This window comes from Lemur catta, chromosome 5 (assembly GCF_020740605.2).
Source record: "Lemur catta isolate mLemCat1 chromosome 5, mLemCat1.pri, whole genome shotgun sequence".
In the NCBI taxonomy this organism is placed as follows: Eukaryota; Metazoa; Chordata; class Mammalia; order Primates; family Lemuridae; genus Lemur; species Lemur catta.
In genome coordinates, this window is record NC_059132.1 from 8,235,951 (window position 1) to 8,248,986 (window position 13,036).

At 44.3% G+C, this 13,036-nt stretch overlaps 1 protein-coding gene across 3 annotated transcripts in view; it reads left to right on the top strand.

The window, feature by feature from the left end:
- Nucleotides 1-777: 777 nt before the first annotated feature.
- The window catches only part of ARHGAP26 (Rho GTPase activating protein 26), a 371,806-nt gene continuing 359,547 nt past the window's right edge, over nucleotides 778-13,036 (top strand). The window contains exon 1 of one of the 3 annotated variants that reach the window (XM_045551097.1): nucleotides 778-1,282. In XM_045551097.1, the coding sequence (XP_045407053.1) occupies nucleotides 1,129-1,282 (154 nt within the window). In that variant the 5' untranslated portion in view covers nucleotides 778-1,128. The remainder of the gene's footprint in view (nucleotides 1,283-13,036) is intronic. The other 2 variants (XM_045551096.1, XM_045551100.1) reach the window with 2 other exon arrangements.

Genomic DNA, 13,036 nt, shown 5'->3' on the forward strand with positions numbered 1-13,036 from the left:
AGCGGACAAGAAAATTCCAGTGGCTTGTGCATTCGTGAGGCTCACCATGTGGCAAAGGATGACAGGCAGCGGACGGAATTATATAAAATTGTGCTAGATGCCGAGCAGGAAAATAACAGGCGGCTGAAATTCTCCTAGGGATGCGAGATCCTTTGGCGAGGGGCAGCCGTGGGCGGGTTTTGAGCAGGAGTGGCCGTGAGGGGGACGGACTGTAGGGGGAGGGAGGAGTGCAGACTAGAAGAGCTGGTAATTTTAAGATGCAAACATTTTTCTGCTTGACTGGAAGAGGAGCGTGTGGAAGCTCTGGGTTCTCCCGGGGCAGGGGGCTGTATTTTGAGGGCAAGCTCTGTTGCCCAGTAGTGCAGGGCGGACCGTGGTGAACTGCAGCCCTAATTCCCAGAATTTTCATGCTCGGCACATCTAGGCTCCTTCGCCCGCCAGACCAGCAGACACACCGTCCGAGGCTAGAATTCGTGCCGCAGCGGGCGGGCAAGGTGGCGGGGGCCCATGCACAGCAGCGCTCACCCCTAGACTCCGGGTCTGCAGCACGGGGCGGGCGGGAGGGGGCGGAGCTTGCGCTGCGGACCTAGGCGGTGGCGTGGGTCCCCGCCCCCAGATCCCTCTCATTGGACCAACACCGCGGAAGGGCTGGGCTTCCTCGGGCGGCCCGAGGGTCGGGCTGGGGAGAGCGCGCTGATTGGCCCGCCGGGGATTAGGTCATCGCTAGCAGGTTCGGGCGGCCCGGACGCTGGCCGGCGCCGAGGCTGCTGTGAGAGGGCGCTCGAGGCTGCCGGAGAGCGAGCCAGCAAAGGAGGCGGGGAGGCGGCGGCCGCACTTGCTCGCCTGCTCGCTCTCTTCGCGGCGCCACTGCTGCTCCGCCGCTGCGCTGCCCGCTTGCCTGCCGCTCCCCTGCGCGCAGCCGGAGCAGCTGCCCGTCGGCTGGGTCCCGGCGGGGTTCGGGAGTCGCGCGCGCCCGCGGACACCGCGCGGTGGGCGAGCCGGCGCCACACCTGTGGAGCCGGCGGCCGTCGGGGGTGCCGGCCAGGGTCCCGCCGCGTGCGGGTGGTGGGCGGCGGGCCGCCCGGGCTCCGGGGGAGGGGCAGCCCCCGGCTGGGCGCCGCGGGCACCATGGGGCTCCCTGCGCTCGAGTTCAGCGACTGCTGCCTCGACAGCCCGCACTTCCGAGAGACGCTCAAGTCGCACGAAGCGGAGCTGGACAAGACCAACAAATTCATCAAGGAACTCATCAAGGACGGGAAGTCACTCATCATCGCGCTCAAGAGTGAGTGCCCCGGGCCGGGCAGGGACGCGGCCCCGGGACGGGAGGGCCGTGGGGCGGCGCTCAGCCCCGGTCGCCCGCGCGCCCGCCGGGTTTCTGTCCCCGGGGCGCTGATTCACGGGTGTTGATGCTTCTACTGAGGCAGGAAGGATACGTAAAACGGCGAGCCAACAACCATCAGACGAGAAAAGAGACCCATTGCCCAGCCGTTTGCTTTTGGGGGTGGCCGGGAGGTGGCCGAGCGCGGGTGGTGCTCTGGGGCACTGCAGGTGGGTGTGCGCAGCACACAGGTGTCCCAGGAGTGGGACAGGAGTGCCCAGCTCGCCGCAGCCTGCTGGGAAACCCCATCACATCCACGACTCCGACTCCTTTAGGGGAAGAATTGCTCACCCCTGGGTGCCCAGCCGTGAGAATGGAGCCTCCCCTGCCAAGGGGGCGCTGCCTCCCCTTGGGAAAAGGCGGGTTGTGGGTTGTGACTGCTTCGCTCCCTGTTTGCAGATCCAGCCTAGTCCTGGCCACTGGCTTCTCTGGCTGGAATGGTTGGTTAGCTCGTGATTCCCTGGAGTATTGGCAGCCAGTAACCCCCAAATCTAGAATCAGTGCCATGTACGTGTGCAGGTTCTGATTCTTGTGTTTAGCAGAAGGTGATAGGGGTGGGAGTACAGAATCAGAGTGTTCCTTTACTCTAAACTGTGGGCGAGAGTTTAAAAATAGAATGAACATATCCCTCCTCTCTCCCTCTCCTGCTCCCTCGCTCTCTTTTTTACCTCTCCCATTGTCCTTGGAAACGCAGAGGTCTGAGAAGGAATGTCCTTACTTCTCAGAAAGGAGAAGTTTAAAATGATTTTAAAGATTCTCAGACCTTTTGTGAAACCATTTTTGCTTTTTTTCCTTTTGGTACGAGGCGAGAAATGAAATTTGCATTCTGTTTGACTTTTGCAGAGCCAGAGAGTTTCTCCTTCTGGCCAAATAAGAGTTCTCTAGGGATGAGAGCTTTGGATTGTGAAGAACGTTTTTGGTACCTTTTCAGTCTATCCGTTTAAAAATAACTCAGTCCATCTTGTAGTTTTGAGAATCAGGAACAACATAAAGGCAGATAGTGGAATTGTCTTTTACTCTTTTTCCAGTTTCTGTGATGGATTTCTTAAATGATATTTTTGAGCTAAGAAAGATTGCCTTAGCAGAGTCGTGTCCTAGCTGTGAGAATTGTTCCCAGGCCTCTTTAAAGGAGACTTACAGAAGTTAAGTGCCTGAGATGTCATTTTGTGAGCCTGTTGCTTCTAAAAATGAAGAGAGAGACAATGGAATGCCAGAGCAGCCAAAAGTGCCAATCTTTTGGGGTGAAATATACACAAGACTGTGATGTGATGAGGCTGCTCAGAGGCAGGTTCTCTGCAGCAGGCAGTGCCTTACCTGAAGCATATGAACAGACTCTCCCTCTGTCAATGACCAAGGCCATATTTGGTTCAGGGAACATGTGACCCCCGGTTTGGAGTAAGTCAGGGGCCCACTTATAGATTTGGCCCAAGAACATTGATTGAACCTCAGGCTGGCTTTAATTGGTTCTCTGCTTCACTCAGCAAGCGTTTGGAGTGCCTGCTGGGTACTGCACGGGGCACTGAGGATGTAGCAGTGAATATTTTGCTGCCCGTGTGGCTACAGAGGTGTACTCCACGCCAGGCACTGCTTCACTCTTGAGTTATCTCATGTAATTTTATTCATTTGGCAAATGAGAAAACAGAGGCTTGGGAGGAGCACAATCCAACAGTCACACAGCTCCAGCAGCAAGGCTAGGGCTTTTGAATCCACCTGGTTTGAGCCAGAGATGGAGTTCCTGCCAACGCAGAGCTCTTAATTCTGCCCTATCTAGCTTGCCCCAATGGAGCCCCTTGGATCAAATGTGCTAGAATTTGGACTTGCATTTGGTATCTTGGTGTTGACTCTGAGAAGGGTGCATTTGGGTGACTGGCAATTTGCCTGCTATTTTTGTAGGGGGGCAAGAATTCTTTGGGTAGGAGGAACATTGCAGTGATGGAGTTCAAGGGTTGTTTAATGGGGTGGAGCAGCCCGGTAACTTGGGGGAAAGACTGATAGGGAACTAGGTATTCTGGTCTCTATACATTCAGCTCTACTACTTACTAACTGTGTTCTTCTAACTACTACTAGAATTTAGATGATCTGTATTCTCTTACAGCTCTAAAATTTTGTCTTTATTTTATAACCATATTTATTTTATATTTTATGACTAGTATTTGCAGCTCTTTAGGCTTAGATTTCCTTTGTGTGTTAATCACAGGCAATAAAACTGGCCTCCAGAAATTGGCAGAGTTCAGCTACATCATTGTTATAGTTTTTCCCACCTTGTAAATGAGGAAACTGAGGATCAGAGAGGTCTGTAACCTGCTCAAGGTGACACAGCAGTTAAGCATATTTAAACACACGTTGTCAAATTGCAAAGCCAGTGCACTTAACCCTGAAACAGCACTGTCGTCTAGGTCAGCTGAGGTCAGCGGTTCTTATACATTTGTCTCTTGAATCCCCTTGATAACCTCATAAAAGCTGTGGATTCCATAAAAGTGAACCTCTTGAAGTCTTTCCGTGGAGACTAGATCTCTGGTCTGGACACATAGAGGATACGCACTAAAATAATTTGAGACATACATTTGAAAAAAATCCTGCTTTTGGAGAAAGTTCTCATTTGATGTGGAGTACAGCCTTGGCTACTCCCACTCAGTTATTTCCGGAGCTAATTTGTCCTGGCCTTTTCTGTGGCGGCTCATTTGCCTGGGATTCTTTCCTCTGATCTGATTAATCAGTGTCTCAATCAGGAAGATTCTGTGTGCTTAAGTCTTTTTTTTTTTTTTTTCTCTCTCTCTTCTTTCTATAGATAGAGGCTGGAGATATAAAGTTCAGACTTGTAGAATTAAGAGCATTTGGATTTCCTGGGTTTGAATCCTGACGCTCCCCCATCCCCCACCCCATCACCTACTACTTTTTTGACTCTGGGCATGTCACTAAGCCTGAGCTCCTCCTTTGTAAAATGGGAATAGCCACACCGACCTTCTAGGGTTATTGTGAGGAATGACTGAAATAGAGCATGTGAAAAATGCACTCACTTGGGACCTGGTACATTGTACTGCTCAGTGCATGGTAGCTGGTGTCACTATCTTCCAGTATTCCTGGTTGTCAAGACTTGGTGATTTTCAGAGCAAGACTTGGTGACTAAGAGCGCAGAAGGACATTTTTTGGCTTGGGTGCAGGGAGTTAGGCCCAAGCCTCCCCCACGCCAGTTGTTGGTAACTTACACAGTTGTGTGTGTATTAGCCATTGGTGGACAGAATCTTGGTAACAGCATTTGTATCAAGTTGTGGTTATGCCAAAAATAGCTTTATGAGTTAAAAAGGAATAAAATAAATAAGCCTCCTGACATCTCTTCTGTTCTTAAGAACATTTTGGTAGCTTAAATTTTCAGCCTTTTTGATTAGATTAATTTTCCCCCCTCAGTGGCAGAGCTGGCTGGCTGTCCCTCTTTGCCTTTCAGAAAAAGCTTGCAAGAATGCATTGAACTTCATGTCTGGCAGTCTCATGGATTCAATGGCAAACCAAATGTGGTTTCATAGAAATGAAAATGAGTTATGCTGTTGGTTTTGAGGAGTGGTGTGGGTTTGTAGGAACTATGTTTCCTTCCATCTTGACAGCTGATTTTTGGACTTGTTCCTGGGCTTTTGCCCCTTTAAACTTGACTTCCGCTTTCTGGTATAGATTACCCTTATTTGATAGTTTAAGGTGGGAGTGACAGAAATGCAATTTTTAAAACATCAACTTTGTTGCGATATAATTTGCATTATCATGTAGCTCACTTGTTTAAAACTTTGGGTTCAGTAGCTTTTAGTACCTCCACAGAGTTTTGCAACCATCATCACAATCAATCTTGGAGCATTTTGAGCACCCCAAGAAGAAACTCTGTTCTCATTAGCTGTCATTCCCCATTTCCTTCCAACCCCCAGCCCTAGTCAACCATGAATGTATTTTCTGTCTTTATAAAGATTTGCCCATTTTGGACATGAGAAGTGCAGTTTTAATTGTTTTCTCCTAGGTGGTGGTGACCAACTTTAGGCAGAGTTCTGGATTTGAATTTCAGGTGGGGAAACTTTGAAGCTTTTCTTCTTCAAATCAGTGAGGGTGGTGAGGGCCCAAAGACCAAACCGTGTCTTAGGCCCTGGAGAAACCCAAGTGTGCCTTTGTGTTTCCAACCCATGAGAGGGGACTGGATTCATTCTAGTTCATGGTACTTTGGTGGATGCAGAGGAAATAACCAACCAAGATAAGAGTAAGAATCTAGCACCTTCTCTCTGACCTTTCTGTCAAGTTGGGGCAGGGTGTGTAATAATAAAGCCACACTTTGTGGTCAGTATCCTGTTGGGTGACAATGTGTTTTACAAAATGAAGTGAATGTATTATTTATAATATATTTCTCTAGTTGAGCCCATCCTTTTTCATGAGACTTTTTGGAGACGATTTGCCTTTTTCACCACATTTTTCGTGGTTAGTAATCTTGAGATCTCTGTCCTGTATCATATCCCCAGGACAACCACAGTGAATTTTAATAGAAATAAGTAGATAGTCCAATAAGAATACCAGCATCTCTCGTTTATTGAGCACTTACTAAGTGCCAGGCCTTAGCTAAGTGCACACATTGTCTCATTAGTCCCTACCACCATCCTGTGAGATGAATATGCTTCTTTTTCTGCATTATATAGTTGGGGTGACTTGCCTAAGGTCACAGGAAGTTGAGCTACTAAGTTTTGAACCTGGCAGTGGACTGCAGGGCCTTCTCTTGAGCATTACCCTTCAGTGCCTACAGCAAAGATGCTGGCAGTGAAGATGCAAATTCTTCATAGATCTAGCTCCTAGAAGGGAGAAACATGGAGCAGGTGCTTGATTAAGTGAGAATGTTACCCAGGTGTTTTTTAGGCCCTGAGCCCTGGATAGCAAAGATTAGCTCAGATTTTGTATTTTGCCCTGAAGTTTTGTAGTACTGTCTCCATTAAGGCTTTAAAGAACTTTGTGGACTAGAGGGGCAGATGAGGGTGGCTGAGTATCTCTTGGCTTTTAAAGCAGCAGTTTCTTTTTGGGGTAGCACTGAGTGATTATCAATGATTGTCTTTTAATTGAGTAATAGATCATTGAACAGAGAGGCCAAAAACCTATTCTTGGTCTGATTCAGTAAGGTAAATGGTTCATCCTCTTTGCCTATTAAAACAATAGTAAAAAAATCCACATCGAGTTATGTGCTTAAAGCCTGTCACTCTTTTGTATTTCTTTAGGGTTTAGTATAGGCTTTTTGCAATAGATAAGCCCTTCTTGAATGGCATAAACTCTGAAAGGATGTTTGATGCCAACCTGCTTTGTTTAGGAGTAATTACTCACAAAATCCCAGTGGAACAAATGGGTATGGAGTTAGGTAGCAAAAAGATTTTCCCAGATTCTTTGCTTTGCTTTGCTTTAGCACCTTGTGAATAAAGAAAAAAAAGGCATTTCTGAATTATTTATAAGTAGTGGTAATTAATCTTTGGAGTATTACTCATACAAATATAAACAATAGCAAGTTTCTTAAATTCAAGTAAGGTTTTGTAGTTTTTATATAACATCAACTTAAAAAAATCTCTTTATTCAATTCTCAGTTGGATTGGATAAATTTCAATCAATCTGTAGTTCTCAATCCATTGACTGTGGCTTCAGCCCCTCTCCTCCCTTTTAAAATAATTAATAGACTTTATTTTTTTTGAGGCCGAGTCTCACTGTGTCACCTGGGCTAGAGTGCTGTGGCATCAGCCTAGCTCACAGCAACCTCAAAGTCCTGGGCTCAAGCGATCCTCCTGCCTCAGCCTCCCAGAGTGCTAGGATCACAGGTGTGAGCCATTGTGCCCGACCAATAGACTTTATTTTTTAAGAACAGTTTTAGGTTTACAGAAAAATTAAGTGGAAAGTATAGAAAATTCCCATATAGCTTCTCATACCTGTTCCTTCCAGTTTCCCTTATTTCTAACATCTTGTGTTAGCATGGTACATTTATTGATGAGCCAATATGGAAATAATATTAACTAAGGTTTGTAGTTTACATTAGAGTTCACTCTTTGTGTTGCACATTCTGTGGGTTTTTTTTTTTTTTTGAGACAGAGTCTTACTCTGTTGCCCGGGCTAGAGTGCCGTGGCATCAGCCTAGCTCACAGCAACCTCAAACTTCTGGGCTTGGAGCAATCCTCCTGCCTCAGCCTCCCGAGTAGCTGGGACTACAGGCATGCGCCACCATGCCCGGCTAATTTTTTTTCTCTATATATTTTTAGCTGTCCATATAATTTGTTTCTATTTTTAGTAGAGACGGGGTCTCGCTCTTGCTCAGACTGGTCTTGAACTCCTGAGCTCAAACAATCCACCCACCTCGGCCTCCCAGAGTGCTAGGATTACAGGCCTGAGCCACCTCGCCCGGCCCATTCTGTGGGTTTTGACAAGCGTGTAATGACATGTATCCATGTGTTATATTAGTATTATACAGAATAGTTTCACTGCCCTAAAAATCCTCTGTGCTCCATCTATTCATCCCTCTCTCCCCGTAGCCCCTGGCAACCATTAATCTTTTTACTGTCTCCCTGGTTTTGCCTTTTCTAGAATGTTATACAGTTGACATCAAACAATATCTAGCCTTTTCAGATTGGCCTTATTTGCACTTAGCAATATGCACTTAAGGTTCTTCCATGTTTTTTCATGGCGTGGTAGCTCATTTCTTTTTTATTGCTGAATAATATTCCATTGTTTTCTAAAGTAATTGTACTATTTTGCATTCCTGCCAGCAGTGAATGAGAGTTTTTGTTGTTCCGTATTCTCACTAGCACTTGGTCAGTGTTTTGGATTTTGGTGATTCTAATAGGTGTATAATGGTGTCTCATTTTAAAAAAAATTTGTAATTCCATGATGACATATGATGTTGACCATCTTTTGTATGCTCTTTGGTAGGGTGTCTGTTCAGATCTTTTGTCCATTTTTAATTGGGTTCTTTTTCTGTAGTTGAGTATTCTTATTATGGTAAAATATACATAACACAAAATTTACTACTTTAACCATTTTTAAGTGTACAATTCAATGGTCTTAAGCACATTTGCAATGTTGTGTAACCATCACTGCTATCTATATTTAGAACCTTTTAATCATCCTAAACTGAAACTCTAGACCCATTAAACAATAACTCCCATTTCCCCCTGCCCCAGGCCCTGTAACCTCTATTCTATTCTCTGTTTCTATGAATTTGCCTATTCTATTTACCTCGTATAAGTGGAATCATACAATATTTGTCATTTGTGTCTGGCTGATTTCCCTTAGTATAATGTTTTTAAGGTTCATTCATGAATCTTAAAATCACGTATTAGCATTTCATTTCTTTTTATCGCTGAGTATCTTATTGCTGAGTTTTAATTATCAACAACTATCATTAAGAAAGACTTCTTTCTCCTTTAAAATTATAAAAAGGTATTTTTTTCTCTCCATCTCTTCCGTCCCCCCACCAGAATGATCACTAACACTTGAAATTGACATGTCAGTTTATCATGGGTGTCTCCCACAAGAACATTATGTTTATATTTATTCTTTTCAAAGGAGCCATTTGTTTCAGGTTAGCATATTTTGGGGGGAGTATTTTTTTTTTAAGAGTTACTGAGTTATAATTTTCGTGCTATAAATTTACCTGTCTTTTAAGTGTATAGTTCACTGGTTTGTCGTTGCAGAGTTATGCAACTATCACCCCAATCCAAATTTAGAACATTTCTTTCCCTCCAAAAAGCTCCCTTGTGCCCATGTGTACACACTTTCCATTTTTGCCTCAAACCTCATTACAACCACTAATCTACTTTTTTCTGTCTCTGTAAATTTGTCTTTTCTGAAAATTTAAGCTAAATGGAATCATATAATATGTGGTCTTTTGCATCTAGCTTCTTGCACTTGTTTGGCGTGATGTCTTTGAGGTTCATCTATGTTGTAGCATGTTCCCAGTAGTTCCTTTTTATTGCTGAAGAATATTCCATTTTATAAACCATAAGTTGTTTATCCATTCACCAGCTGACAGACATTTGGGTTGTTTCCAGCTTTGGGCTCTTATGAATAATGCTGCTATGAACATTTGCATGCATGTCTTTATGCAGATATATGTTTTCACTTCTAATTTCATTTTTTACCTAGAAGTAGAATTTTGCTGGGTTGTTTGGTAAACTTATGTTTAATTTTGACTTAAACTTATGTTTAAATTAAATTTATGTTTAATTTTTAAAAAGCTGCCAAACTGTTTTCCGCAGCAGAGGTACCGTTTTACATTCCCATGGGCTATGTATGAAGATTCCAATTTCTCCATGTCCTCGCTGACACTTGTTATTGTCTCTCTTTAGGTTGTAGCCACCCTAGTGGATGCGAAGTGGTATCTCATTGTGGTTTTAATTTGCATTTTGCTGATGACTAATGATGTTGAACATCTTTTCGTATGTTTATTCGCCATTGGTGCATTTTCTTTGCTGAAATGTCTGTTCAAATCTTTTTTTTCCCTTTACTTTGTCCCATAAAACTTTTGATGATTAAGTGAACAGCACTTAGTATATTTTCTCTGTTTGCCCTCTTTTGGGGACTTTTTGCTTCTATTTGCTTCCAACTCGGATTTAACCGATGGGTTTCAGAATTTCAAGAGTTAGGAAGGTAGTTCTTATGAGGCTGTGGTTCAGCTTCCCATTCTAGTCAGGCCAGCCAGCATTGCTCTGGGCAGATGTCACAGTCTGGACTTCCTGATTCTGGCCAGTGCAAGCTAATAATCCCAAACCCCCTGAGTTGACAAAGAACCATTATCACCATTGAGTTGTTGGAGAAAGTAATTCATGTAGGGAACTTTGTTATCCTGTCAAGGCTATTGCATTTCTAAATATTAGCTAAGGGAGGGGTGCCACTATAATGCTAACAGCCAAAGTGGTTTTTCTAGATATAAATTTTTGATTGACATTCGTTTTAATTTTTCAGGTTATAACCTGATGTGTTTCAAATTATGTATTTTTTTGCCATCACAGGAAGGCGTTTGTTCAACAAATACGGAGCCCGTGCTATGCTCTCACCATGTCCTCCAAAGCCCTGGACTAGAGTAAGGGCCTTTCGGGTGGAGGTAACAGGTGCAAAAGTCAAGAGCGGGGAGATTGGTTGGGGTGTTTGAGGGCCAGCAGGGCAGCCAGTTGTGGCTGGGGCAGAGTGATGGTGAATGGACAGGGAAGGAGTCCAGGGGCCAGCTCATAGGGGTCTTGAATTTTAGAAAGGACTTAGGGTTTCAATCTATACCTGATGGGCACCTGTGGGGGGCTGTGACATGATCCTACTGGTGTTTTGGGAAGATCATGCAGAGCCTGTGCAGAGAATAGATGTAGTGGGGCAAGACTGGAGGCAAGGAGACCAGGTCGGAAGCTGTTATTGTGGGTGAGGTAGGAGACGATGGCACCTTGGGCTAGGATGGCAACATCAGAGATGGTGGTCGGATGCTGGGTATTTTTGGAAGTAGAGCCCACGGGATTTGTGGCATAGCATATGGGCTATGAGAGAAAAGAGAGAAGTCTAGAACGATTCAAATATTTTTGGCCTGAGCAGTTGTGTGAATTGATGGTACTATTTTCTGACACAGAAAAGACTTGGGGAGGATTAGATTTTGGGGGGAAATTAACAGTATGAATGAATGATCTAATCTTACAGTGCAAAGACAAAAAAATACGACACAGATAGTTCCTGAATATATTCTCATAAAAAAATCAAAAAGTATAGAAGTATTCAGAGTAAAGCACTCCCTTTTCTGAGTTAATAACCGCTGGCAACAATTTGGTATGCTTTTTTCTTGTTTTTTTCTATGAATTCTTTTACATAAATGGGATTATATGAATTATTTTGTATTTTGCTTTTCTAGTTAATACTTTGTCTTAGAGATCTTCCATGTCAGTACATGTAGGTAGTGCCTTCTGTTTAGTGACTGCAGAGAGTTCTATTACGCGGATGTACCACAGTTGATTGACCCAGTTTCCTACTGAAGAATATTTGGATTGTCTCCGTTTTTCACTATTAGAAAATGTGCTGCAGTGTGTGGATCTGCCTTTGTGTGTGGATCCCAGCATTTCCCTGAGATAGATTCCTCCAAGTGGAATGGTTGCTGACTCGTTTTTACAAGCTCTTTGACATCAATTGTTTGGGTCCTTTGCATTCCTGTAGCCAGATGAGACTTGTGTGGTGCTCTTTTGAGTGTGTTAGATGGTTTCTGAAGCTTAACCTTTTGCTTAAATAACAGGCCCTTCTGTTAGGCACTGACATTGATTCTAGAAGAAAAAAAATATTTGTGTGTTTGTGTGTGTGTGTGTGTTTGTGTGTGAGAGAGAGAGACAGAGAGAGAGAGCGAGGAGAGAAGGGGAGAGATTATAATTAATTGGCTATGTCCTTATTAGCCTTGGAACTGCCCGCTATCGTTTCTGGGCTGCAGGTTCTTACAGGTACAGTGGGAGATGGTATAGGGCTTTGCCCATATCTAACAGTGTATTACAACCTCAAATTTCGGGGACTAAGAAGGAAATCACATTTGTTAGGGTGAGAACAACAGCACTAGTGGCCAGGGAATTTTTACAAATTAGAGTCACTGGGGTTTACACATTTTTGCAGAAACCCAGAGTGGAGGAAGAGAGGAAATAGTAAGGAAAACAGCTTGGCAGTGTGGGCCAGAAGCTGTCATGGCATGTTTATGTCTGGCTCATTTCACCTTGGTTGGAAGGCACAGAATGCTGCAGAGGGTGAGCTTGGAGGCTGGGCAGTTTCCTGCTATATTTAGAAAGAGGAGATTCCTGGGGTTAGGGTGGTGTGTATGCGTGTTTTCTTTGCCAGATAGACAAAGGTTTGAGGGGTTAGGGAATTCTGGAGCAAACATAGCTGGCTCCTCTGAGCCAAGCCAGTAGCTATGCTTTGACTCCTGCTGCTGCCACACAGCGAAAGCCAAAATAAACCCTATTTTTCATGGTTTGAAAAGACACCACAGGTAAGTTTAAAAACTCATCTGATCTTACTATGGGATCTGCTTTTAAGTTTACTCCAGGCTAATTTGAATACTCTGAAAATATGAACTGGCTCCTCCTGTGACATTTTAGATTTTCAGGCTGACTGAGTTGAACTTTGGCTGTGTCTGTGCCAGGGAGACCGTCAAGCCGCCGGGACCCAAACCGTGGCAGATTCCTGACTGCGTATCTCATCATTGCACTTGCGGGTCAGGTGTAGACAGTGAATACCCATTGACCAAATAAAATAGAAAGTCATTTTTACTTTAATTCATATCTAAATTAAAGGTTATCTAAATAGGTAAAACCTTTTTTTTTTTTTTTTTTTTGAGACAGAGTCTCACTCTGTCATCCCAGCTAGAGTGCAGTGGCATCATCATAGCTCACTGCAACTTCAAACTTCTGGGCTCAAGTGATCCTTCTTCCTCAGCATCCCGAGTAGCTGGGACTACACTACAGCTGTGCATCACCACACCTGGCTAGTTTTTCTATTTTTGGTAGAGACGGGGTCTGGCTCTTGCTCAGGCTGGCCTTGAACTCCTGACTTCAAGCGATCCTCCTGCCTCAGCCTCCTGGAGTGCTCACAGGCCTGAGCCACAGAGTCCGGCAAAAGTTTTTTTTTTTTTTAAAGGTTATCTAAATAGGTAATACCTATAAATAG